The sequence below is a fragment of the Balaenoptera physalus genome (assembly GCF_965194825.1).
Source record: "Balaenoptera physalus genome assembly, chromosome: 6".
Lineage (NCBI taxonomy): Eukaryota > Metazoa > Chordata > Mammalia > Artiodactyla > Balaenopteridae > Balaenoptera > Balaenoptera physalus.
Window position 1 is genome coordinate 106,553,018 of NC_138885.1, and position 27,789 is coordinate 106,580,806.

The following is a 27,789-nucleotide window of genomic DNA, read 5'->3' on the forward strand; positions in this document are numbered from 1 at the left end:
TTGGGGCTCCCGTGGGAAAGAGGTCTCGAGGCTCACCAGCCTCCTTCCCTCCAGCTTTGGCTGGACTCGCGGGGAAGTGGGACAGGCATGGTCTCGGTTTTCCATTCATAACACAGCAATGAGGTGGATGGGGCAGGAAGAGGGGCTCTGGAAACTCAAAAGTCCTGAATCCAGGTGGAAGCCTCCACTGCAGCCCTAGGAGTCTGGACTCCCAGCTGAGGCTCTGGCCACCTTCCTGCCCTTGGGTGGGCCCTGGGGGAGGAAGGGTGGAGCCCGTGTCTCTTTCTCTCTCTCACATTCAGATGACACTGCAGAGGAAGAAAGGGAGCAGGGAAACAGTGGAATTGGGGTCCTCTGGCCCCTGAAGTCAAGGAGAGCTCCCTTGCCCAGAGGGAGACATCTACTCAGCCCCCAAGGAAAAGGAGTGGGGCTGTTGTGACCTCTGAGAATCCAGGCCTGCTCGCCGATGGGCCCGAGGAGCGGTCTGGCCCCAGAATAGCACGTGTTGACCAATGCCGAGGGACTAGGGAACCAGGCACAGAAGTGGGCCCTATTTCTGAAGCACGATTCTGTGTGAGAGCTCTGCCCGCTTGGTTCTGTTGGCCCCTTCAGCCCCGGCCAATTCCAGGGGGCTCCTCACTTTGCGGGGGGCCATGGGGGAAGGAGTGCTCAGTGCTTTCAGACCCGCTGTCCACACACAGCCCCAGTGGCCCCATCTTTCACAGTGCCACCCCTCTTCTGTGGCATCTGACCCCTTCCTGCCACGGAGGAGGGGACCGGAGGCAGCTTTGCCTGATCCACCTCCCTCCTGACCGTCCATTTAGCATCTCAGGAGAGGCAGAGGGATACCTGGGGCCTGGACCAGGGGTGAGATGAGTTTCACTCCTTGAAGAAGAAAAGCAGGTCCCCCAAAGCAGACATCCCCATTCAGAGTATCTAGGCTGGGCCAGTAGCTAGTGGCTGGCCGCTCTGGAAGTGCATTGATTCAGTTAATCATCATGAATCCACAAATGAGGTGCTATTATTAGCTCCACTTCACAGATGCGGAAATGGTCCCTGGAAGTGCCCGACCTCCATCGCCCAGGGCTGGGGCCCCTAACTCCAGAGTGGGGATACTGCTCAGCCCTGAGTTACACTGCCCCCTGTGGGCGGGAGCAGGGCGGATGCTTGGGGAGAGCCTGGAGGGCTTTGGGCGCTGGTTGGATCTGCAGCCTGTGGGTCACCAGTCCCTACACGAATTTTCTTTCATCTACTGATGGGTGTTCCCACCACCCCTCTCCCATCCCCTCAGCTGTAGTCGGCAGCCGGTGGCTGCTGTCCTGGGTGGGGCAGCCGTGCTGGCTTTCCCAGCAAGGGCAGTGATTTTCAACTCGGCTAACGTTTGAATTGACTGGGGCACTAAAACAAATTTTCACGCTGACGCTGATGCCCCACCATCAGGAATTCTGATCTGATTGGTCTGGAGTGGACTGCAGGCGTTTTTTTTCTCTCTCTCTCTCTTTTTTTTTTTTTTTAACATTAATTGATTAATTAAGGTTCTAGTGCAAAGCCAAGGAGTAAGGCAATGAATACTGAAGTCGAACACCTGGGTTTGAATTCTGTCCCTTACTATTCCATTGCCCTGGATCTACATTACTCACCTTCTCTGAGCCTCAGTTTTCCTCATCTGTTTAATGGGGATGGTTTCAGCCTCAACAGGGTTGATATCTAATATCACCCAATTGATAACAGGGTGGTTATTAATGTGAGACAATAGATGTGAATGTGCTCTGAGAACTACAGGAGTGTACCAAATGAAAGGGGTTATTATCATGGGGCCACTGCTGGGGTCAGCCCTCATGCCAGCCCCCATGCCCCAAGGTTGCTAACTCACTTGGGTCCTTTCTGTAATATTTTCGCAGCGTACTCCTGAGGATGCCACAGTCTCCCTGCCCATTTCCATGTCACTTGCCTGCAGCCTCCTTGTACTCTAAACCCTCTGAAGAGGTGGATTTTACGGGTATGTGAGCAGCACTTCTGCTGTGGCTCTAGCTACAGGAACCGCACTGACTGATGTATACTGTGACCTAGAAACCTTTTCTGAGGGAAAGCTTAATTGCATCCATGTGGGATGATGGTTGGCTGGGCAGGGATCTTGAAGATGTCAAGCTGATTGCTCACCTTCTGGAACTGTTTAAATTTTAGTTCAGGACGGGCAGTTGACAAACACTGCGGCTATACTGCCACTGTGTGGCAGCATGGGAAACTGAGTTTACACTGTCTCAAAGCGTCATTTGCTTAAGAGGCGGTCGCAGGAGTCCAGAATGAGTCAACTGGGGATGCTTGTTGAACTTGCGAACCACGGGATCTATCCTAGGTTGCCTATTCTTATGCCCTCCGAATGTGGAGAATCACCGCTGTGGCGACTGCATTTGTCAGATGTGTCTGGAGTACTAGCTACATGTGATGGGATAGTTGAGAGCATGGGCTTGGAGGTAAGGCAGTCTTGGAACAGAATTTGGAGGCTGCTACTTATGACTTGTGACTTTGGACACATTTCTAACCTCTGAACCTCATTTGTTTTCATCCTTAAATGTTGAGATAATTTCTCTCTCAAAGAATTGCTTTGAGAATATAAACTCATTTCTGTTGTATAATAAGTGCTGCCTACAGGCAGTTAGTACTGTATCCTGGGCTCAGTGTTAGGGTTTTAGGATATGAAGGTGAAAAAGATTATGGTCCCTGTCCTGAAGGGGCTGACATTCTAGTAGAGGGAAGCAGCCGTATAACGGAGGTATGCCTGGTGCAGTTAGGAGGAACAGTTGTCTCAGGAGGCGTGTAAGGACAGAGCTGTAAGGAGGAAATAGGAATTTGGGGAAAGGCGGGTGTGTGTGTGTGTGTGTGTGTGTGCACGCATGTGTGGTGGGGTTCAGACAGAGGGACCAGCATGAGCTACACAATGAACGTGGAGACCTGCCGATGGTTGAGGTTGCCTATGGTATGGAAGGTGCAGGGTGAGGAGGGCCCACCAGGAAGGACCTTGGGTGTCTTGATGAAGGATTTTAGACTCAGAGTCTAAAGAGTCAAGAAAGGACTCTCAAGAGTCAAGGAAGGAATTTAGGCAGAGGATGACATGACTGGCGTGTTTTAGAAAGTGAACTCTGGCTGCGATGTCTAGCATGGAGGACACAGGTGGGGATGGAAGGTCCCGGCAGGAAGAAACTATAGTGATCCAGGTGAGAAGTGAGCGTGGTCTGAACCGGGCAGGGCAGGTGGTGAGAACGGTCAGATCGGAGAGCTGTCAACGAGGTAGCTTATTCCTGAGATTTGGGGACTTATTAGACGTTGGGGGTAAAGGAGGGCTGGGTTTGGCAATTGGGTAGATGCCATTCTCTGAGAGAGCAAAGGGAGGAGAGAGATGGAGAGGAGGAGGAGAGGGGAGATGAAGAGGGGAGAGCTTAAGAAGGAAGATGAGTTCAAATTTTGTTCGTGGTTTTGAACTGGTGCTTTTAAGGTATAAAGTGAAATAAGACAGGTGAAGTACCTGAGCTTACAGTACGAGTTCAGTTTTGGACACGTTGAACTTGAGTTGTCTGGGGGACTTTGAGTGGAGAAGATATCCTCGACTTTCCCCTCATCCCGACATCCAGTTAATGAACAATTCCCATCAGCTCTAAACACAAGGTACTTTTCCTATCCATCCCCTTCTCTCCCTCTCCTCTGTTGCCGAAACAGCAGGAGAGGGGATGGTTGATGGGGGAGATGGGGAGCAGCGGGCAGGGAGAGAGAAAGAAGGGGACTGTCCCTTGGAAACAGAGGAGGACTGATGGGGGAGGTGGGAGAGAACATGAGAGAGGTTGACTCCATAGGGGTTGGGAGGAGAAGATAGGACGTCCTCAGAGGTGGGTCTTGGTTTTCTCTGATAGCAAGAAGGCAGGATGAGTGTGAGAGTGCGTTGGGGAATGTGGGAGGTTCCCCAGGCAGGATTTGGAGGTTGGGGATTCTGTGGTGGTGTCAGCCCACACGATGCTGGGACTTTCTCCAGCAGGGCTCAGGGGGCTGTGCAGGAGTGACAAGGGGAGGTTTATCCAGGGCCAAGGGGCTGCAGGGCAGGTGACACCCAGACAAGTAGATGCTAACAGTGGAGCCATGGGCTCCAGGATCCCCGGGGAAGAGCCGGGGAGGGTTGATGAATCGAACAGCAGAATAGGGGAGACCAAAGGCTCTCGTTCTCCACTGAGTAAAACGCTGACATTGCAGCGCCCTCACTCCATTTCTCTCACTGGAATAGCTGACTGCTTGGAATGGGAGAGGGGGATCTTCAGATTTTCCATGCGGAACCCTTGAGGGTACCCAGGCTCAGAGAGGGGCTTCAGTGGATGGAGGTGAGACCGTGGAGTTGAGAGTGTTTCTAAGAGTGTGGCCTTGGACCAGCTGCCAAACCTGGGGGTGAGGGTGGGACACAGCAGACCCCAGGCCCCAGCCCAGTCTTACCGGCTCACAAGGCCCCCGGGTGAACATGTGGTCAGCAACGTGCTATGGGTCCCGATGATGAACTGTACAGGGAGGGGTGGCACCAGGAGCACAGCAGCCCGGAGCCAGATCCCAAATGATGTGGGTAGCTGAGCGGGATGTCTGGAGGTGAGGGCTGTAGGAGTAGGGGGCATGGTGGAGTGGGCCCGGGGGTGGCATGGCCCCTGAAGGGGGAGCAAGTCTGAGAGGAATCCTGGCCCACTCCCGCCCCGCACCACCACCGACCCCCCGCCCCCCGCCCGCCCCGGCAGTACGTGGATGAGCAGCTGCCAATGGAGAGGCCAGGAGACAGTCCCGGGTCAGGTGATGCCATGTGGCCAGACCTGGGCCGCACGGCCTTCCTGCACTCTGCTCTTCCTGTCCCTGCCCAACACAACTCATCAGCACCCCTGCCCAGGAAAGTGAGGAAGGCCGGTCCCTCTCTGGCCTCCCAGCGCAGCTGTCACACCTTCCATCTCTGCCGCCACTGCCGGGCTCTGGCTGAACGGCTGCACGTCTGCAAAGCTGTGCACGGGCCCAGTGGTCTCAGGGAAGAGAGCTTCAGTGATGCTTCCGAAGGACACATGCCCAATGACAGGCCAGCCCCTTGCCAGGCAGGGACACTCCCAATGTCTCTGCTTGACATGTGACTCGGACGGGGCAGGGCACCGGGGGGTCCGGGTCGGGCAGAGTGGAGATGCCCCCAGCTCCGTCCCCCGGCTGTGCCCATGGATGGAGGCCCTTGTTGGGGGTGGTCAGGGGGATGCATGAAGGGCAGTGCCCTGCTGTGGGCTCGCAGATAAAGAGGGGACATGGAGATGAGGAGAAGGGGCCGGAGGAAGGAAGGGCGGATGGTAGGACAGTGTAGGAATTGCGGTCCTTACGCCACTGGAGGATTGAAATCAGAGTTACTAGCCATTTCATAACTTTCCTCTTCAGCGGGCGGAAATGGCAACGGGGTGCTGGGCAGGAGCAGGAGGTAGGATTCACCTCTGCCAGAGGTTCCCAGGAGTTAAGAGTTTGAGAGGAACATTCTAGCAATGCCTTCCTTAAAGTCCTCTTCGAGGAGAAGAGACCCATCATTTGCTTAGGAGTTGATTAAGATCACTTTCTTTAGCAGCAGGAGCTGAGATTAGATGGTAAAAATGATAATAGTCCTAGTGATAACAGCTGCTGGAGCTGCAGGACCACCCTCCCTCCTAAGCGCCTTGTGTAGTGAACTCACTGAAAGGGTTTTGGAGAGATGGAGAAGGGGGCACCTGGGTTTGGGTCTGGGGGCCCCTCTGGAGGGAGCAGACCCTGGTTTTGCCTCCACCTGGTCCTCTCTCTCCCTTCGCCTACCTTCCCTGGACCCTCAGAGGAAGCTGACGCAGGCTAACTGAATGCATAACTTTATTAAATAAATGCTTTGTCACGACAAAAGACAAAGATCAAGGAGTAACATAAATTATAAGTTGAATAAATAGTATACAGCAATCTTCACTTTTTTAATAAAACGTGAGATCCTCAGGTTTTTTGTTTTGTTTTTTTTGTTTTTTTCATTTTTTATTTCCTTACGTACAAAACACTAAACAGGAGGCGAGCTCTTCCACATTCAGGTGATTTTTTTCCCCCCGCTTTTTCTTTTTTTTTTTTTTTCCACAAACAGGTTTTGTTTGTTGGTTTATTTTTTTCATCCTTTTCACCAGTAAAGATTATGAGCATTTATTAAAAAAAAAAAAAATTGAAAACAAAAAAAGAGGAGAGAATAGCACTATGGTATGTATGTATGTCAAATTATAAAGAACTACAGTAATATGTGCTGTGGCTATTGCTGTCTAAAAAACAAACAAACCGGTAGGCAACTCGGAATCTGAAGGAATCTTGTCTGACAACTGTCTATCCGTGTGGGCTACTGTGTGATGCTGGTGGTGGACGGTCTGGGACTCAGGCTGGTGGCCGAGGACCAGAGAGGTGGGGTGAACGGGTGCAGGGCGGCTGACCCCCCCCTCACCTCCCCTTTCTCCCATCCAAAAAAAGTTTAAGAGAGGAGGCCAGAGTCTGTGGAAATGGCTAAACTATATACTCCATTAGAAAACCAAGAAAGTATGTTTAAAAAAAGACACCAAAAGCCTATGAGAAAAAAAAAAAAAGTAGAGAATAGTGCAAAATAAGTCTTGCACTTTAGTGGTTTTAAAAATAAAGACAGTACAACGCCCAGGTTGCTGGTTGGTAACCTCCGTTCCCTTGGCCCACTACCTCTCAAAATAGAGCCTCCTTTCTCTTGGAAGCCAAATCTGTCCCCTCCGAGACCAGAGGGTTGCTTCTCCTTGCCCCACTCCTCTCTGCAATTCCCATCTGAGCTGGTGCCCTCTTGGGGGCTGAGCGGATGGAGGGGGGGCACTGCCCCACCTGGAGGGGGGCTTGGCAGTTGCTTGGTAGCCCTGTGGCTGCTGACGAGCTGGGCAGTGGGAGAGTGGTGGTCCAGGTCCGCCTCCCCAGAGGAGGTTGGCCCTGCTGGGTTACCATGGAGACCACAGAGGTGGTGATGGGAAAATGGGCGAGGGGACAAGGGGTGGGACCACACAGGGCCTCCCATCCTCCCCCGTGTGGGGGGCTAAATGTCTCCAGGCCTGTCTGTCCAGGCCTGGCTGTCTGAGAAACTTTCGAGTCTCTTCCGTCCCAGATGCCCTGCTTTGCCCAGGTGCGTGGGGCAGCTCTAGGGGCAGGGGGAATCAGTCCTGGCTAGGCCTCCCTAAGTGACCTGGCAGCAGAGGGGGACACAGGTCTTCACTGCCAGAGCGAGGCATGAGTCAAAGGCGGATGGGGAGAGACCTCCTGTTGGCGCAGTGGGCCAACATTTAGACTTGAGGCCATAGAAAACCTGGAGCTTAAGGCCTCTGGGTGAGCAGACAGTGGCCAACAGGCAGCCTGGGGTCAAGAAGGTCCCTGCTCCGGGACTTCACAGCTGGCAGCTCACCACACCTGCCTTCCCGCCACCTCGCCCAGGGGAGGGCTCACCTTCCTCAGTGACTCCCTCCCCATGGGCTCCCACCCTGGGCTCAGGCCAGACCTCCCTCTATCTGAAGGTCCAGGATCCTCTAGGGAGTGGCCAGCTGACCAGAATCCCCTTCCCGTCCCCCCTGCAAGCACTAGAGAGAGACTCACAGGTTTGGGTTAGTCGGCATGAGCTTTGGAGGCCTGAAGAGACGGGTGGCATTAAAGCAGGTCCTAATCCCCCACCTTACGGCTGACGGCAAAGAGCCCATGGAAGGAGCAGAGGCCCCTTCAAAGTCCAGTAAACAGCGAGAGGAAAAGACAGCCCCTCTCAGTAACCAGGAACCAGGTCCAGGCCTTGCGGGGTGGGGAGAGGTCTGCAAATCCCTGGTCAGTCTTTTCTTAGGGGGAATGACCCCCCAGTATCCACTCGGCAGATCTCAGGTAGACGACTGATCAAGATCCAAAGAAAGAATGGGCGGAAAGAACAGTGAAGTGGGAAAGTTTGACGATACTGGCCTAAGACGTTGAAATGTGAATCGGGGGTTTGGGGACAGTTGCGCAGAGAGATGGGGCACGCAGGTCAAGGAAGTCCTCACGGCCGCCATCCCCATCAGGCCCTTTGTCCTACGAAGATCGACTGCCTCTTCCATCCCAGCCAACCGTCCTGTCCGGGGGAGCAGGAGACATCCCCCCAAGTTCCAGAGCTGCAGGCTTTCCACTAGCTGAAACGTTTTTGCTCCTTAGCTGTCCCTCTTCACCGTCCCCAAGTTAGATGCTGGTGTGGTCTCCACGGCGTCATGTCATCAGGAAAGAGTGGAGAAAGCTGCGTTCACAGCGAGAAAGGGTCTCCTTTGCCATGTCCAAGCCCCTTCTCCTGGCCGGCAATCTTCATCCTCAGAGGGCAGCCCCAGGGCCACCCATTTGTTGGGGGGAGTCCGTGGGGGATGGGATTTTTCTTGGTTCAGAATCTGGCTGCCAAATGACAGCACCCCCAAAACACACACTCCCTGCTTGTCCTGGGTCTTTCTGCCATCTTCCACCCCAGGACGGAAGCCAGAACTGGCCAGAGTGGATGAAGAGCTTGAAACCCTCTCTGGCCTCAGTCCCCTATTGCAGGGTGAAGGTGGGCAGGTGAGCACACAGGCTTGTCCCTTCCAAACTACGGCCGGTCTCTACCGATCCTTGTTCCTGCCCAGCCGCTACAGTCTAGAACCTATCGAAAGTTACCCACCTTCCCCGGCTCCAAGGCCTGGATTAAGCACATTTCTCTCTTACAACCTGTTCCCCCATCTTCCTCTCTCCTTCCCCTTACATTCCAGAGGGATTATCAGGTGGGGACCCAGGGAAGTGTTTCTTGGCTTTGTTCCCTTTTCTGTCACTTCGCTCCAAAGCTAGAACAGGACAGTCAGCCCCCTGTCTCTCCAGCTCTCTGCCCCTCACTTCATCTACTCTGGCCTGAACAATCACTTCTACTGTTTCCCCATATTTAAACCTTTCACTTCCATCTCCCTCTTTGCCGTCTCTCATTTCAGTCTCTCTCCTGCTCTGCCAGCATGAAGGCTGAAAGAGGCTTTCCAAAGGCAGGCTCTGTCCATATGGAACAAAAAGGCTGGGCAGGACCAGGGGGTCAAACTTGGACCTGTTGGGTTCACTGGGTGTGGGAGTCCAGAGACAGTGACTTCCCAAGGGTCTAAAGGTGAATGGGATGCCCTGGGGAGCTCGGTGGGTGCACCTCTGGGTGTGCTCATCCACCTGGCTTGGTGGTACATGAACACACACACATGGGAAATCACAAAAAAAATCCAACACTGTGTCCCACAAAGGGTTGAGTTTGCCGCTGCTCATGGGAGGCAGGCATTATGGGTTGTATTACAAGAAGATGGGTTTTCTTGGTTTCCCAAAATAAGGATGCTCTTCAATGCCCCCAGAGGAACTACTTGGAAAAGTTAATGCAAACCTTTGACAAAAAGGAAGGAAGAAAGAAAAAAATAAAGAAAATAGATTTATATGCCTATATATGACTATACGGAGCCTTGTAGATAAATACAAGCCCACTTTTTTTTTTTTTTTCAGCCTATCCTCCCCCACAAAGGCTGTGCTAGCTGCGAATTGGATGCAATGAAGGGCTGAAACTACAGGCTTCATTCAGCGCGTAGTTTTAGCCGCCCTGGAAGAACCCATCTTCCCACTGTTGGGGTGTGGATTGATTTCTCAAAGTCTGCAGGGGGAGTGAAATATGCACACATACTTCATACTCATGGATCCACTTAGGAACACCTACCTACCTAATATCCCTCAGTTATGAATTTGCTTTGTGTTGAGAGGAATGGAATGCATTTTAGGTTTTGTAAATTTGAGGGAGAGAGAACACAGTGTCGGGGTGGTAGGAGAGGAAGGACCGGTCGAGCCGTGCAAGCCGCTGGCTGCAGGGGGAGATTGATCCAGGAGAGGCACTGACGCCTGTTGTCTTTTCCTTTCTCCCCCTGTGACCCATCCAAACTGGGCAAATTCCAAGTGTGTCATCGAAGGCCACACCTGGGGCTGCACCTGCTCCTGCCCAAACGGCTCCCCACCTCGGGCCAGGGCTGGACATAAAGGTGGCTGCTTCCGGCCCACGCTCTGCTTTTCCTTCTCATGACTACACATCCTCCCTTCTCTCACACACATCTGCTTCCCTCCCTTTTCTTTCTCTTGTTCTTCCTCTCTTGCCCTCCCTGTTCATTCAACTTGCCTCAAAAAGAAAACCTTTTTTAAAGGGGGGGGGGGTGTCTCCTTAGCTTTGTGCATCTCCGTTGTTGCCGTTTTCAAAGTTGAGACCTTGCCAGAGATTCCGAGGTCCTCAGTTTCTTCAAATAGATAGATATATGTATTTTCTTCCCTTAAATGAGATGAAATGAGTGGCGTCCTGGGGTGGAGGGAGGCGCTGGCTGGAGTCGGGGCTGGGGGGCGGGATGGGGTGAGGGAAAGATGGGGAGGGGACGCGTCACTCAACATTGCTGCTGTCGAAGGTGTGGCACTGAAAGTCCCCGTCCACATACTCCATGCCTGGCAGCTTCATCCCGTACTTGTCTACGCACCAGCAGATGCCACGTTTGCGGCCACGGGAAGGCTTGCACTGGGGTTGGGAGAGTGACAGGCAGTGAGGATGGCTGGACCCTGAGGCTCTGCTCCTCCCTGGCCCTTCATCCTCCCTGCCTCAAGACAGATCCTCACCCCCGGAGAGTTGAGGGAGCGGTACCCAACCCTGGGGGCTCTGGTGTCCACATTGCATGGGCGGACGGGGGGGGGGAAAAGTGCTGATTTAGGCAGTCTGCCCTTGGCTAGCTCCTACGACTTTCTTTTATGTCACCCATTCAGGGTCCTCCAACTTGGTATTTTCCAGAGAATGATATAACCTGATAAGGATCATGATGATGAAAATGATGATAAATTAAATTGTTAAATAACAGTAATAATAGGAGGCATCACTTGTATAGCTGTATCACATACAAGACACTGCTTAACACTTACTATGTTGTAGGTACTGTTCTAAGTACTTTCTAAAGATTAGTCCATTATTCCTCATAATCATGTGAGAATAATAGGTACAATTATTCTCCTCCTTACATGAGAAACTGGAGGCAGAGACATTAACTAACTGGGGTAAGAGGACACAGCTAGTAAAGAGGAGAGCCAAGCACTGACCCAACGCTGTCTGGTTCTTGACTCCTAACTTAGAGGACGGGTGCCCTCATCAGAGTCATCTGGGGGGGGCGTTTGTTAGAAATGCAAATTCTCAGAGTCTGCCCGACACCTACTATCAGAAACTCTGGAGTGGGACCAGCAATCAGTGTTTTAACAAGACCTCAGGGTGATACTGATGCCCCAGGAAGTCTGAGATCACTACCCTAAGGTAATGTGTACTCCTTAACGGGCTCAGATGACTGCTTAACCAGCAGCAGGCTTGCCCAAAGGGTAGCCTGGCTGTGAATGGGACACTAAATGATTTCAGGTGGCATGCGGTTAAAACATGTTTTAGAGTCATATATACGTATATATTTACGTGTGCCTATCAGAAAATAACACATCCAACGTGTGATGTGACGCAGTGATAGAAAGTTTCCTTTTTAGATGAATTCATGTACGTAAGGTGAATCATTAAAACGTCAGTAGATTATAGTGTAGGAGGGAATGGGGACAATCACGATTGTGACGGGTGCAAGGATTTTGGAGGTTTGGGACAAAGTGTTGTTAATGACAGAAGTCCAGGCATTTAGAGGTGCAGGTTTCTGGCAAGTGCCCTGAACTTGGGGCTTGGCACGGGGCGTACCTGCTTTCTCTTGTAGAATCCTTTGCGGTCACAGTTGGGCAGGTACACGGCGCGGGGCACCATGCGCGGGCTGGCTTTGAGCTCCTGAAGGGAAGCCTCCATGTGCCTGCGGCAGGGACCCTGTGTGCGGACGGGAGGGGTGAGAGGCGTGGCAGGACCCGCGGGAACCCCCAGGACGTGCAGAAAGCGTGGCTGGGGTATGGGGGGCGTGGTACAGGGTCTGTACGGAGAGTCACAACCTTTTGTATAGCGGCCCCCCGAGTTCTCCCTCCGCCTCACCTGCCGCGCCCCCTGGGCGTACACAGCGCTGCCACGCACGCTCATTTAGACGCGGGGTGGGCTGGTGGCGGAGGCTGCGGGGTGTGGGTGCAGAGGGGATGGGGAGAGGGTCCTTGAGACTCACCTGCTCAGATTCCTGTCTCATCTCAGGTGCAGAGATGACCCGGGGGTGGGCGGTGTTCTCGGCTCCCCCCACGAACTTGGACTGGCTCAGCTTCTTTCTGCGGTCCTTCTTCACGGCCTCGGCCTTCAGCTCGGAGATGCGGGTGTGCTTGGGTCGGAAGATCTTGGGCGAGTAGGTCTCCTCCGCCATCTCGGAGGTGGTCGGCTCCTCGTGCTCGCGGGAGTCTCGTTCTGCAGGGAGAAGGGGGCGGAGGATAAGCCTGTGAGGGCTGAGGCCCAACCGTGCAGAGCCCAAGGCTCGCAGGACTTGGGTGAGGAGACGTGCTCTCTGCCCTCCTGGAATCGTCCAAACTGGGGAAAGCAGGGAAATGAGAACCAGGGCACGAGTCAACGCTCGTGTAAGTGGTGGGAAATCTAGGGCGACTTCATGGAGTAGGAGAGTGTTAGAAAAGTCAAGCTGACACAGGAGGGGAAGTCGGACAGGAAGGAGAGGATACTCTGGGGACGGGGAGGGCGAGGGCTGTGGGAAGGGGCTTGCTTGCTGGGGGGCTGGCTAAGTAGATGGGGTGGTGGCCGGAGGTGGGGCTGCGATGTAAGAACACAATCTGAAGATCTAGGCTGTCAGGGGGAAATAAGCGATGGCCAGAACGTGGACAAGAGGCCAAGTCCATCCTTTTGGTGTTTTTGGAACTGCTGGAATTGAGATATATCTGGACCCGGGAAACCAAGGGCAGGAGGGTCCTGGGGTGTCTGGACTGGCAGGGTGGTGGGGGCCACCAGGAGGAACAGGAGGAGGGGATGCGGGAGAGCCAGAAATGTGGGGTCTGGAGGGGATCAGTGCCGGCGCCTGGGGGGCACATGGAAGCCCGGGGCCTTGCTTCCTGCTCAGAGCTGGCTCTGCGCCCTGGGAGGCTGGGACATACTCAGCTCCAGGCCAAGAGAGGCAGACTGCTGGCTGCGGGTGGAGCGGTTATATATAGCAGTGACTTGGTGACAGTCTATATTTAGCTGACTTATGACCTTTAAAGAACTAGAACTTTGTTCATTTATTTGTTGATCTGTTAATTCCAACCCCGCCCCCCGGCCTTTTCTTGGTTCACAGATTTCCATGAAATTCTCATGTCACAGGCACCCTCCTCTGGGTCCCTCCTCTCAGATCCCTGATCCCACCAGCCTAGACAGACCCAGGGCAGGAGGTCTTCGATTGCTTTTCCCAGGTGGGCAGAGCGTGGGCAGGATGCCCAGGGTGAGAGCAGGTGTAGGGCAGGGTGGGTGCGGGCAGGGAACCCTGTCTTCACTGCCCTGTTTTCTTTTCAAATTCTAGAAAAAGAAAATAGGGCTTGGAGGTGACCCTGAATAACTCAAATAGACTGAAGAAAAATCCTATTGTCCACCCTGGGCTACCCAGGAGCCGAGATGGCAAGGCATGGGTTGGGAAATAGAAGGAGAGGAATCTGGAGGTGGGGACGAGGAGAGGTGCAGGGAGGGAGCAGTTCTGTGAGAAGACACTGTTTGGCATCCCCAGCGCAGGAGATTTCAGCTCAGGGAAAGTTCCAGGTGTGTGTTAAGAGAGGTATTTGGAGGCCTGGCCTAACCTGGTCAGGATGGCAGGTGGTAGGAAGCACCCAAGCACCTGTTTGTCTCTGGGCTCGGGATTGGCCAGATTTAATCAAATAGGTATCCAGTCTTTAAGGCCCTGGCAGGGAAGTCCCCACCCTAAAGAAGCCTCCAGAGGTTTGCAGTGTTCTGGGTGGTGAGCTGATTTGGGTATTTATCCACAGGAGAGGAAGGGAAGTAGTTTCTGGAGAAGAAGGTGTGAGAAAGCAAATGACAAAGCGGTGGGCAGGCCCTCCCTGAACAAAGTCCCAGGGTCCCTGTGCCCTTCTGGCCTTTCACTCCCTCTTCCCACCATGTCCTGCCCTGTGCTCTGACTCTATCAAAACCCACTGGGATGATAAATCAACAAGGTGATGCACCTGGCAGGTGGAATGGAGCCTTCCGGAGATTAGCTAACAGTGATATTTTTGGCATAAACCAACTTTTCCTGGTTGTGGGATTAGCTAGGATAGGGGTGGGATGCAGGGCGGAGCAAGCTGATTTGGGGGACTCTGTGCAAAGTGAAAGATTAGGGCTCTGTTATCTAGTAATTCAGGCCCAAACCTGAGGCCCAGGTCTTGAGGGAGGGGGTGAGGAGAGGAAAAGCGAACCACTGCCCGGTCACATCTTACTGAGTGACTTGACTCTTCACTCAGACTCTCTGGGCATCCCCAAGCACTCTGATCCCCACTTGAGCAGTGGGGGAGGGGAGAGGGCAAGAGATGGTTGCCACTGAAAGGCTGGGAGCATTCTGGGTGTGCATGGCCACACGCCTTCCCCGATCAAGACTGTAACCAGATGAAGGGAGGGGAGGAGGGCGAGAGGGCTGGGGGTGGGATGCATGGAGGAAGGATGAACATCTCCTTTGGGGGCTGCTCTGGCCTGGCCCAGAGGGCCAGCAGACTGTCCTCAGGGGCACCTGTGGATCTGGGCTCTTCACCGGGAGAGGTCCCCGGAGCTGCTTACTCCCAGTGGCTGGCTGGTCCAGCTCCCCGAATCCCTCCAATAGACCATCCCTGTGTCCACAAGTACACGCACCCATCCCAGTGGTGCTCTTTCTGGCTCTTAAAGATATCTGGGGTGGGAGTGCCACCCATCTTCTTCTGGTCACCTGTTTTGGGGGCCCCCTGTCCCTTTGGTCAGAGGGTGTGATCCTCCAGATGCCGTTTCACCTTCTCTCACGGAGCTTCTCCCTCTGGCTTTGGTGGTCGTGGAAGTACATTGGCTAATGCCCACCCTCCCCCAGCATCAGCAGCCCTTCTCAAGACTCTTCATATTTTAGGATCTTTGAGAAGTGCTGTGGCTGCCCTTAACCTCGAGTCACCCTTCCTGGGAGGAGGATAGGGCAGTTAACAATGGTTCAAGAAACTTTGGGACAATTTACTTTGACCTCTCTTGGTCTTTTGTCCAAAAGTGTTAGCTTTGAGACTAAGCAAGGATGATACTGGGGAATGACATGTAGATTCCTGTGCCTTCTTTAAGGAACTCAAAGGACTTTTGCAAACCCTCTGTCCTTCCCCGGGCCTCACCCAGGCTGGGTTCCTGAGGGCATACCCTCCCCAGTTTGCAGTCTCTTTGGCTGTTTCTGAAGGGCAGACGTAAGTTTTGATGTGCCTCCCGGGTTTCGGTGCCACTTAACCCCATGGGACCTATTACTTAGGCAGCGGGAGAGTCGAGTATCAAAGATACTAATCAGGGTCTTGTGGTCACCTGTAGGCTCCAGAGAGACAGCGGAAACTTGGAGCAGAGCCAGGGCAGAGCCATGAAGATTAAAGGGCTGGAAAGTAAGACTGGAGCTGGGATGCCAGAGCCAACTAGCCCTACTCAGCTGCTTTGTAGCTGAGTCATAAATAGGCTTGCAATTTTGGAAGGGTTTAAGTTTTAGATAAACCAAGCAGGCACAAGTAGACTGGCAGCTCCTGAGCTGTTTCATCCAAAGAAAATGGAGCAAGTTTGTGGAAGGGATTTAGGTGGGATATAAGGGAGGACTTCCTTGTGAAGTTGCCCTGCACGTGAATAGCAATCTAGGGAACTTAGCAATGCAGTAGGTTCTGGAACCCAGTCGACCAGCATATCAATACCTCCATACGGCCGGTAGGTGGCGGAGGAGACCGATGGCCGCAGAACACGTCCGTGGCGCTTCCTTGTAGGGACTGTAAACAATTTTAAAATCTGGAATTTGTGTGCCTCCCTCTCCTACTTCTCTGACAACCACCCCAATCCTCCCCTCTTTGTGTGTCTGCAGCATGCACGGAAAGAGTCAGGGAGATGGACGTGCACGGACTGGGAAGGACCCACGGGGGGCCAGGGTGGAGAAGGCAGGTGTGGGGCGGGGGCAATGCTATCAGTGTGTAACCCCCTGCTGTTTCTTTAATCTGCACCTGAAACGCAGTCAGGGAAAGAAGGGAAACAGATCTAGGACCTCCCTTCCTATCTCTAGATGTTATTTTGAAAGGATTCTGCAGAGAGTGGGCAATGGAATGTTCACTACTGTTCCCTCCTCTGGGAAGCTGTTGAGGCAGGGCCCTTTAACTCCATGATCTATCCAACGACTAAGGAAGCAAAGGTTCTCATATTGTCCCGATATTTATCTTTGGATAACTATCTGATTCCCTGCTCTGTTCTGCCCTCAGTCCTGCCACCCGGGCTCTCTGATGGTCCCAGCCCCTGCCGTGTTAGGGTGGGCAACTCAGTTTCTCCTTCATTCATAAGGCGCTGCGCATTCACACGGATGCAGCAACATCCGCTGAGGCACTCCCCAGGGCAACACGAAAACCTGCTTGAGGACTGTGCCATCCTCATGTCCCAGTGAACCTTTTTTTTTTTTTGGCCATGCCATGAAGCTTGTGGGATCTTAGTTCCCCAACCAGGGATTGAACCAGGGCCCCAGCAGTGAAAGTGCCGAGTCTTAACCACTGGACCACCAGGGAATTCCCCCAGTGAACCTTGAGTGTGTCTGGGTGCAGGCCCAGCCAGTGTGGACCCAGAGGCGTCCCAGGGTGGGCAGTGCTCCTCACGGCACAAGTGCCAATGCGTGCTCCCTCCCCAAGCCCCACCACTGTCTCCAACCCGCCCTCTCACTGTAGTTCTCCTGCAGGGGCAGGATGCTTTAGCGGCAGGACCAGGCACTTGCTCTTAAGAAGCCTTCTCATCCCACCTGCTCCCCGAGCCCAGCGATGGGGCGGGTCCAGCTGGGGACCTTCTGCTTCCTGCAATCGAACCTTCCACCCTAGGGCTCTTAGTCCTACCTTGGCACCATTAACAGCCCGGGCCCAGTCTGGTGGTTGTTTCCCACACTATCTTGACCTCATAATCAAACTTAGAGAAAACGGGTGGGCCAGATATTGTGACTTTGCCTACAGAAATTGAAGAAGCTGAGGTGTACTTGGAACTCGCAGCTCGGGAAGGATGTGGGGCTTTGCCAGGCCACTTGGACCTGGGACCAGTCTCTTTTCCTAGCCAGAAGACAAGAGGGGTTCACCCAGAATCTCTCTACAAGGAATGAAAAGCGGAGCTGGGTTTCCACTGCCTCTCATTCTAGCTCCCTCTGTGGAATTCAAACAGTAAACTTCTTAAGGGGAGAACTTTGTCATTTATCTTGGTCTCTCCAGCATATGGTCTTCAAGAAGTAATCTTTAAATGGAGAGACGCGTGAATCTGCTCACGCGACAGAGCGCAGGGGGTCTAGGAGCAGTTCTGTAATGCCAGCTGTGGCATGTTAGAGCTCAGTGGATACCCTGAGGGGTCATGTCACCCATGCACCTGCCTTTAAACACAGGAACTGCTGCAGAGGGAACAAGGCGGCAGGGAGGTGAGCCTCACAGGAGCGGGAAGAAGTAGGGTCCCCTGGATTTACTGGGCTTCTTTGATCTAAGACTGTGCTGTCCAATACAGTTGAAATGAATAAATATTAAATCAAATTACAAACTCAGCTTCTCAGTTGCTCCAACCACATTTCTGGTGCTCAATAGCCACATGTGGCCAGTGGCTACTGTGTTGGACAGCGCAGATTGACGACACTTCCATCACTGCAGAAAATTCCCCTGGGCAGCCCGTCCGAGGGCACTGATCCGTGCCTGGGTATGGCTGGATTCTCCGTGCCTCCTCTCCACTTGGCCTTGTTTCCCAGCCAACCTGCAGCCTCCTGCTCTTTGCTACACATAAGACTTCTGCGAAAATGCTAGATCAGCTGCTCACTGTTTAAAAAAATGTGAGACATGTCTCAGTCTCCTGAAGTTTGACCATTTCCCAGCTGCAGATGCCAAGAGACTCAATTACACTGTGTGTGCCTTTGCATAAAGAAAAAGGGGACGGGACGGTAGGGAGGGCCGCAGAGCCTTCCAGGGGAGCTGCACCGTCCCCGCTCCTACCCGTAACATCCCTGACCAGTGCCTGCCTTGCCCCAGTCTCTCTTGGAAGACTCTGTTTTCTTTTCCTCTGTGGTTAGTAACAGACATGCATGTTCTGGGCTCTTCTTCACCTGAGTTATGGGCTGAGAAGGGAAGGAGCACTGATTTCCCAAGAGGAAAAGAAACCCAAACGACTGTCATCCTAAGGAACCAGTTGCAAGAAGGGAGGAGTTGCAGAAAGACACTGGAGGGGAGTCTTGCTGACCTGGGGTACATGGCAGAGGCGGGGAGCAGATTCAGAGAGTTAGTGACTGGCCAATGAGAGCAACAGGCTTAGCCGCCTGAGCTCCTTTACAGCCCCCCGCCATTTCAGGCCAGGAGAACCAACGTGGGTATGTAACATCTCTATCCTGAGCAGAGAAATAAAGACACCTAGAGCAAAGCAAAGAAACAGAGTCAGGAGCCGGACTACCAGCCCTTGACCTTCAGTCACCCTTCTTGGGAGGAAGATGGGGCTGCTAACAGTGGTTCAATAAATCCTGGTGCAGGTGTACTTTGACCTCTCTTAGTTGCTTCCTCTCCTCTCCTTGCCTTAGTTTTCTCATCTGAGTTATGGGGAGGATGACAACAGCCCCTTCTCCATAGGGTTGTGAGGATTCTATGAGCTGCTACGTGCTAATGAACTCTCAGCGTAGGTCTCTGCCTTTGTAGGTCTCTTTTGCCTCCCACCTCCCTTGTTCCCATCATCAACTAAAACTCTGGTTGCTGTGATATGTGGCTGACAGGTGTCTACCTGTAGATCACAAGATCTCAGGCGCCTTGGACTGAAGAAAGGTCTGCTGGGAAGTGATGGATCTACCTTCGTCTCTGGGGAGTCTGATTGCCAACCTCAGGTGAGAGGGGCTTTGCCCAAGTACTTCTGAGAACCGGTTCCCACTTAGAGAACTCAGCTTGGGAGTTTGTCCTTTGTCTAATCCCATTCCTTCATGCTGCATTAAGGCACTAGGTCTTTTCGCCTAAAGATGGACGGAGAAAATGTGACCCACCACCTTTCTGCAGTGTAAATATGGCAGGTGTCAAGTTGGCGGCACTTCCCCAGAATGAAAGGCTGGGGTCCCACTCACACATCCTCCACAGTAAAGGAAGGATCCTCCTCATTTTTTTCCCCCTGGGGACAAACTAGGATTCAGGGCCATGACTCTGGCACACATTTCTTGATCCCTGGGCGGCAGCTGGTGATAAATTTACACATAAGAGATACACACTTATGTACAACTCCCAAGATGAGTATCTCCAGCCATCCAGTATCTCTCTAGACTTGGGGAAGGTAGAGCATGCTCAGTAGAAACGTCTCTATCTCGTCCCTATATACACCCCAAACCAGAAGGTAATGGAGGGGTGAGGTGGGGAGCAGCCTTTGAATGGGGGAAGGGGAGATGAGGAGAGGGAGGAAGTGAGGGATCATTTCTCTGACCTGGCCACACTCCCACTGGTGACTCATCACGGCCCATTCAGAACAGCACAATTAAGTAGCCAAATTCCCTGAAAAGTCCTGTATGACCAGAAGGGGGCGGCAGGGAGCAGATGGTTTGAACACTTTTTTTTTTTTCCCCTCCCAACCCTGGTCCCCCTAAGAAGAGAGACTTGCTAGGGGTCAAACAAGGGAGTCTGTCCTGTTTGGCAATGAAAGCTCAGACTCTTTTCCTTTTTGACTTTTTCGGGGCAGGAGGAGAGTAGAGACAGTAGTTCCCTTCTCAGGTGTGGGAGGGGCTTGCTGGTGGCCTCTGCCCTGTCCAGTTCAGTGGCCACTAGCTATATGTGGCTTTTGGCACTTGAAATGTGGCTAGTGGGACTGAATTTTAAGATTGATTTCATTTAAATTAATTTAAATTTAAAAATATCCTTGGTTATTGGAAAACTTTTGAGTATATTTAGGGCAACTCAGGTATATGAATCTACTTTTTCAACTGTAAATCTTATGAAAACTAAAAATACAGATCAAGTATTTCCAATGAAAATTTGGTGTTTGAATTGAGATGTGCTGTAAATGTAAAATACACTTCAGATTTCAAAGACTTAATATGAAAGAACATAAAATATCTCATTATAATTGCTTATTTTGAGTATATGTGGAAATTATAATATTTTGGGTATGTTGAGTTAAAACATACGGTTAAAATTAATTTCACCTGTTTCTTTTTACCTTTTTTTAAAAAAAATGACTCTTAGAAAGTTTGAAATTACATATGTATGTGGCTTGTATTATATTTCAATTGGACAGTGCTGTTCTAAAGGGTCTGGAATGAGAGCCATCTTCACTGAGGTGACAGGGAGACGGGGGAGCAGCATGCCCGGGGCAGCTGTAATGGTACAATCTACACAGTTCGGGATAATAGGGGCCCATGTAAAACATCTCTGCAAACCAGCAGAGGTCATATGAGGCTAGGTTCTGAGTGCAAATTCAATCTGGGTTTTGCTTCAGGATTTGGTAAGAGAAGGGCTGATCTCTGATGGTTTAGGGGAGGGATCAAAAATAAGATAACCTATTTATTTTAAAACACCCCCCCCAGGGCTCACCTGGTGGTCTAAGCCAGGGGTCCCCAGTCCCCAGGCCGCAGACCGATATTGGTCTGTGGCCTGTTAGGAACCGGGTCGCACAGCAGGAGGTGAGCAGTGAGCAAGCAAAGCTTCATCTGCTTCTCCCCATCACTGACATTACCACCTGGACCATTCCCCCTCACCCCTGCTTCCGGTCTGTAGAAAAATTGTCTTCCACAAAACTGGTTCCTGATGCCAGAAAGGTTGGGGACAGCTGGTCTAACCTATTGGGAAGACAGCCTTATCTTATCTGCCTCCTTCTTAAGAAACCCCCAAAGGAGGAGCTGCCCCAGCATCCAGGATGTATGAGGATGGCTCTCAGCAATTCCTCAGGTCAACGTGAGGCCCCCAGCTGTAATCTGGAGGGCTTCCTCTCCTCTTTCTGAAAGAGCTCCCACATACCTGACTATGTTCAAAAACCCGGTGACCTTCTCTCTCTCTTCCTTATCAACTTCTGTGGCATATGGTTTTCTCTCTTTTCTTCTCATGCGCAAATCCCCCGATCACTCCCTCACCCTCATCCCACCCCACCCGAGCTCAGATCTCATCATCTTACTGCCCCGCTCCATGCAAGCCCGTGCTGGTGGAGGCTGGTTGCCATGGGAAGCTGGCCACTTCCGTGCCGTAGGCTCCTTAGAGACTGTGGACCGCTGCCTAGCCAAGGGGCAGCGAGGGCCTGCCTGCTTGCCTGCCCGCATCAGGACAGCTCCCTGTCATTCAGGAAATGAGGTTTGGCACATGGACCTGAAGTCTGGGCTGAACACACTACCCTCCTTGCCCCCATCCCAAACCACTGGCTTAAGCCAGCCTTGCTTGCAAGACTGTGCAGAAAAAGGGACGGAACGGGGAGGGATTGAAAATAAAGGGGTACTGCCTTCTCCACTTTGGGGCCACTTCACTTCTTCCCCTCAAATGGAGCACTCCCAGTTCTGAGCTCTTATTTCATCTTCACAACCCGCCCCGCCCCCAGCTCCCCCCGCCCCCCCCACCCCCCCACCCCCACCCCCGAGCTATGGGATGACAGCCTCGGGTGATATTTGCCAAAGACCTCATTGCAGGTTAGACCAGACTCAGGCCAGAGCCCTAGTGACTTAAGGAAGAAAGCCAGGGAGAGCGGAACGGAGGCCTAGGCTCAACAGAATTCTAAGGCTGAGTTCTAGCCCTGGCTCTGCCTCTAACCCTGCACCTAATTCTGGGCTAGTGACTTGCACTTTGGGCTTCAGCGTCCTCATCTGTAAAATGAGGGCCTTGACTGCCATGATGCCATGATCACTGCAGGTTCCTTCCAGCTGTAGCATTCTTTGGCCAACACCCAGACAATTCCTGGAGAGCTTCTCGGACCTAGCTAAGCTGAGTGGCCAGGCAGGAAAGGCCACTTTGCCTCTCATAGAGATTTCCAGTCACTTCTCTAGATTTATATTTAAGAAGGGGAAAAAAAAAAGACATCATAACAGAAATTATGGCAAGAATTGGAGCTTGAAACAAGAACGGGGGATTCTGTGGATATGGGGAGAGGGGACCAGAAGCTTAGAACTGGCTTTTTTTGTTTATTTGCTTATTTCTTCCTGCAGATATGTAATCAATCTTATTGTTTTGGAAAACATATGTCCAGATTACACTTGAAGGATGGTCTCTGGGGATTGCAACTTTTGGACCTACCATAGTAAAAATGCAAAACAAAATCTCAACCAAAACCCCACCAAACAGCCTCCGCCCTCTTCACTTCTGCTTCCAGTGGGACCTCTTTGGTACCTGGTCTGTTTACAGTGTTCTTCCAATTTCTGGAGGCAATAGACTTGGAGTGTGGTGGTCCCTTCTCCAAAATTTTATTTTCCATACATTAAATAACTCAGTTTCAAAGACACTGCTCAGGTACAAAGTAAAAACTTTAGATAACAAAAATCACCTTCTTTTCCTGTTAGCACCTTCCCCCTCACCGCCCCCCCCCCACTCCCCATTAAGGGGACCAGGGTTTCTGCTGGGATTCCTGCTCCCATGCCCTTTGCTGTAACCCTCATGGTGACCTCTGGCTCCTAGGTCAGCCTGGCCCTCCCTCTGCAGCTGCAAGCCCACCTGCCTGCTCAAATCCAATCCCAGCCCCAGGACCAACGCACAGCTGCTCCAAGTTAAAACTCAAGCCCTCAGGGGAAGGCCTTGGAGTTGGGGGATGGAGAAGGGGGTGGGATGGGAGGGAGGGATAAGAAAGGGGTCAGGGTGGAGGTGGGGAGGGTAGGGGGAGAAGTGGAAAGAAAATGAGCTCTCACTGTGGCCAACTGTGCTTGCTCTTCCAGTCTGAGCTGACAAAGCAGAAAGAGGGGGAAGGGAGGGGAGGGGGAAGGCAAGAAAAGTCAAGTTAAAAGCACCCTCTCTTGTCTTCCCAGCTCCCATTTTGGTTGGCTCAGGGCACAGCCAGCCTCTCAAAGACTTGTTTCAAAGGGAGGGGATACGGGTGGGAAAGGAATCTGTCTCCTTCAGTTTTCCATGATGTTGTTCAACCCAGACAAAAATTTGGCCAATAAACCTAACCCTGGAACTTGATTTCAACATGGCATTTGGACCAGGCTGGGAATGGAAGCCAGGGTGATGGAGGGCCAAACCCCTCAAAGAAGCAAAGGCTGAATTCATTTTTATTTAGGTAATTTTTCTTTCTTTCCCAGAAGCATATTTTCTTTTCTTCCTCTCTTATTTCTAAATGACAGAACTGAAACCCAGAACCCACTTCTCCCTGTATCCCAAACTTAATGTCTCACAGGCACAAGAGAGATCTTCCAGACCCGGGCAAGTATGTGCGCCAGTAAAGCCACAAGGCTCCTTCTGCAAACAATGCCCAGAGCAAAGCTCGAGCCTTCCTTGACTCGACCCAGCTCACCCATATTTATTGAGCTTGGTCCAATAAATAACTCCTGTCTCCCGCCTCCCTCTAGCCCTCACACACTGCCCTCTGTTTCTATATCTATCTTTGCCTCTGAACTGGCCAGAATAAAATGCAGGGCCCGGAGCGCTCCCAGCACCAAGCTCGCGGGCGGACTCCCTCTCCCGTTGCTCAGCAACGCGCCCAGCAAAACACCAGTCCCCTCCCGCCCTCCGCTCTTCCTCCCAGAAGCTTTGGCTGCCTGCCATCTCGCTCTCCTCAGCTCCCCATTTCTGATTCTAGAAATGCACTTTTTTTTGTTGTTTTGGTTGGAAAAAGACCCTAAATCTATATCTCTCTCTATATGTATATTTTTTGATATATGTGAATATGTATATTATCATCTATGTCTGTATCTAAATCTGGGGCAAATCCAAGTGCGCACTGCTGGTATCAGTAGGGAGGAGTGGTGGTGCAGTGTCGGGGGGGGGCAGTAATTTTGGCTAAAGGAGCTGACACTCTCCTCCCTCTCTCTGTTCGCTGAGCTCTCTTTAAGTACCGTCGCTGCACCATCTCCAACTTTTGGGGGACCCACCCAGTGGTTTTTGAGATGAAAAGCTCTAGCCAGGAGAGCCCACCTCCATCCCATCTGTCCGGGAGGAAGGCGTCAACTCCGGCCACCGGTCAAGGGCAGCCATCCAGCGAGTACAGTGGGTTAGGCACCTGCTTTAGGCGGGTGGGGTCCTCCAGAGGGATTGGGATGGGGATGGGGGAGGGGGAGGAAGGCTGCTCCGTGTTGGTCCAGAGGCACCTTGAAGGTGGGGGCTGAGGAAGGGGCTGCTGAAAAGTCTAAAAGGCATCTTGCTTGGGACAAAAGCGTGTGTGTATGTGTGTGTGTGTGTATGTGTGTGTGTGTGTGTGTGTGTGTGTGTGTGTTGGGTTGAACTGGAAAGTTGGATGCGCCCATTTGCTCTCCCAGCAACTGCGCGCGCGGGCACCCTCCACACCAACCACATCACACCAACCACACGGTTGGGCAAATAAAAATGGGGCCAGAATGCGGCTGAGCGATACCTTGCATGCTTTCGATGTGACCGGATTGTTACCCAGAGCGCTCGCTTCCAAGCCAGGAAATCGATTCATACTCCCCCCCGCCCCGTGCTAAGCTTTTCCAAATCCACATCCCACAAGATGAAGGCGAGGGGGACCGCCTTTGAAAAGTGGCTCTTAATAAAAATAACTTCACAAACCGGCCTCTGGGGCCTCCGGGGCCTGCACGTTGCTCTCTCTCCCTTTTTGCAGGCTGCAATCTGGAGAAAGACTACCTCTTGCAAAGCTGGAGGGACGGCCTCCGGCGACAGGCAAAACCTGCAGGGTTTGTGGGCATCCGGGTCGAACCCAGGAAAGGTCTCCTGCCTCTTCTCAAGCGCCAGCGCACTCCTTTCCTACATGACAGTGTCTGTAGTTTGCAGTTAAGAAAACTCATGTTGGGGTGCTCGTAGTGGAAGGGGATAGGAGGGAAGAAGAGCATTGTCCCAGTGATAAAATACCACACAGAATAAACATTATTTAGCCAAGTCTGAACCCCTTTGGGAGAAGACCGATAACGACGTCTCAGAACCCAGACTTTTGTGCAGAGTTCATTACACTCTTGCTAAAAATGTAAGATCAAGTAACTTTCCAAAAGGAAACCCAGTCTAAGGGGCGCAGAACTGTTCTGATTGAACAAGTAGCTCTGTCAACCTTTTAAACCCTAGACTCCTGGCACTGAGACTTTGGGGGCGGGGCAACCCGGAGGCGGGGCTACTTGGAGGCGGAGGGGAGGCTCCGGGAGCGTGGCTTTTCCGTCTCCGCCCCCTTGATTTTGCATTCTGCGTTTCCAGGGCCCCTCTTCCATTTACACCACGCCCACTTGTGATCTGGTTTGAGAGCTTGAGGGGCAGCGCGGGAGAGTGGGCGATTAGCACTGGCGGGGAAGCTGGGATGTCTGAATTTCATGTCTCTTCTGGCTTCCCAACCCTGTATCCACCTTTCTTCCTAGGTAAAATCTGAATTGGGGCACGGGAAAAGGAGTTAGATTCGGGGACAAACACCAGCCCTGGAACACCAAACCCTTCCTTCTTATCCCTTTCCATCACTCCCGCCCTCCCCCACTTACCGCCTCCCCACCTTCCCGCCGCCTCTGAGCTTGGCTAAAGTAATCTTTCCCTTCCAGGGAGGAAAAACGGTATTTTGCATTTCAGTATGTTGTATAATTGACCACAGTCAATCCGATCAAGTCAAGAGCAATGGGTGTGCACGTGGGAGGGGCATCGAAGTCCCCACCCAAAAGGCATTAGCTACCAAGGGTGCGTGCGTGTGTTCTGTGTGCATGTGAGTGTGCGTGTGTGTCTGGTGGGGTAGGAGAATAGAAACGTCAAGGAGGGACTGGGGGGTGGGGTAGGGGGCTGGGAAGGACAAAGGTGGGATTACCACAGAAGACCGGTGACGCCTCTCTCTTTCCAGGTCCCCAGTTAAAGCAATATTTTAACAAAAGACATTATTTTTTTTTCAAGTTCAGGAAAAAAAACAACAACAACAACAAACCCACCCCACGACATATTGGGTAGATGGGGGTGGTGGAGAGGGAGTTAATAATGTAAGGTGTACATTTTCGGACTGGAGATTGAGTACCTGGGGATTTGGACCTAGAGACTGAATAGGAGGATCTTAGAGTCAGTGTTTAGTCGAGGGGGGAGGGGTGGGGTGGAGGAGGTGTGGGCAGGAGCGAGGAGAAGGAGCGAAAACAGGGAGAGCCTCGGCTAGACCGTAACCCCGGGTAGCAGGATGGGCCAGGGTTCCAATTCCGAGGGGCAAGGACCCTCCCCGCCCTCCTCCCGGGCTGCACCCAGGCTCTAAGCCACTTGCTGGGCAGAGCGCGCCGGGCCAGCCTGCGCAGTGTCCCCCGTGTCCCCCGCCCGTGCGCCGCGTAGCTGCCTGGCACACTGAGCGCGCTCACCGATCTTGGCTTGCTCGCGGTAGCTCTTTTCGTTGAGGCAAACCCCGCGGCCGTGCAGCAGGGCATGCAGCGGCTTCTCCTCGTCCTGCCGGGGGAGGCAGCGCAGCCCCTGGGCGCAGCGCTCAGTATAGACGCCGCACGACTGCCCCTCGGCCAGGGCGCAGGTCATGCAGCAGCCGCAGCCCGGCTCCTTGACCAGCTCACAGCCCAGGGGGCTGGGGGGGCACATGGAGAGGGCTTTCTCGTCGCAGGGCTCACAGTGCACGAAGGAGCCCAGGCCCTGGGCCGGTCCCGCACAGGCGGCCAGAAGCAGGAGGACCGCGGCGAGCACCATCTTCTCCGAGTCTCCCTTTACCTGGGGCGGGGCAGGAGCGCGAGAATGGAGGGAGAAGGGGGCCAAGAGGGCGCGCGGAGAATTGTTTTTTCTTTTCAAAATTTCTGGCAGGTAGAGCAGGTGGCCTCCCCCAGACAATTGCAAAATGTAGGGAGCGATGGAGGGCTGGGGCGCCTGCAAGCAAGTCTCAGCTGCAAAGATTACGGACTTGCAACAGGTAGGGGAAAAAGAGCAGCGCCAGGTGCACGCAGAGGGATCGGAGGCCGGAGAAACAACCCCTCCCCAAGCCTGACCTGGTCAGAATTGCGGGGCGGGGGCCAAAAATTGTTCACCCCAAAACCACCACCGGAATAATGAGCTCGGAGGCTGTGGAGGAGGGGGTGCGGGGGGAGAAAAATAGATTCGTCTTAAAAATTTTTTGTTTAAAATCTCAAAGTACACCCGGCTCCTTTCTAACCCTCAGCTGCCAGCGGCGCGCGGCTGCCCCGGAACAGGTAAGAGGCGGCGGCTGCTGCAGCTGCGAGGTTGGGGAGAAAATGTGGAAATCGAGAAAAAAAAAAAAAAAAAAAAAAAAAGACCAAATCCAAGCCCCTAACACCTCTTTTCTCCCACTCTGCCAGCACCTCTTCGAAATTCGCAGGTTCTGCGTGAAGCCCGAAGCAGGGTGCAAACGGAGGAGGGGGTAATGAAAAGGAGGGAAAAAAAGAAAAGAAAAAAAAAAAGAGGAAAAAACCCACACCGCTTTGCAGCTCTTTCCTAGCTCTTTTTCCCCCGGCAGAAGTTTCCAAAGAGACTACGGGCTCCGGTCGAGCAGGCGCTTTTAAATAGACGGCCCCTGGCTGCCAGCCAGTTTGTAGCTGCAATTTGAGCTCCCCAACACCC

The 27,789-nt window shown here is 52.7% G+C and overlaps 1 protein-coding gene and 2 long non-coding RNA genes across 4 annotated transcripts in view; 2 read left to right on the forward strand and 1 right to left on the reverse strand.

Moving 5' to 3' along the window:
- The window catches only part of LOC309663489, a 368,186-nt gene that overhangs the window by 104,887 nt on the left and 235,510 nt on the right, over positions 1-27,789 (forward strand). The gene's annotated exons all lie outside the window — the stretch shown is intronic.
- Positions 5,867-27,743, reverse strand: IGFBP5 (insulin like growth factor binding protein 5). Its single transcript, XM_082467458.1, has 4 exons — positions 26,574-27,743; positions 12,183-12,412; positions 11,780-11,899; positions 5,867-10,585 (listed from the first exon to the last, which is right to left on the reverse strand). The coding sequence occupies exons 1-4, from the start codon at positions 26,905-26,907 to the stop codon at positions 10,454-10,456; spliced, it is 816 nt and encodes a 271-aa protein (XP_082323584.1). The 5' UTR covers positions 26,908-27,743; the 3' UTR covers positions 5,867-10,453.
- The window catches only part of LOC309663488, a 50,620-nt gene continuing 50,198 nt past the window's right edge, over positions 27,368-27,789 (forward strand). Inside the window, exon 1 of one of the 2 annotated variants that reach the window (XR_014265310.1) lies at positions 27,368-27,401. This is a non-coding gene — a long non-coding RNA (uncharacterized lncRNA). The remainder of the gene's footprint in view (positions 27,402-27,789) is intronic. The other variant, XR_014265311.1, reaches the window with a different exon arrangement.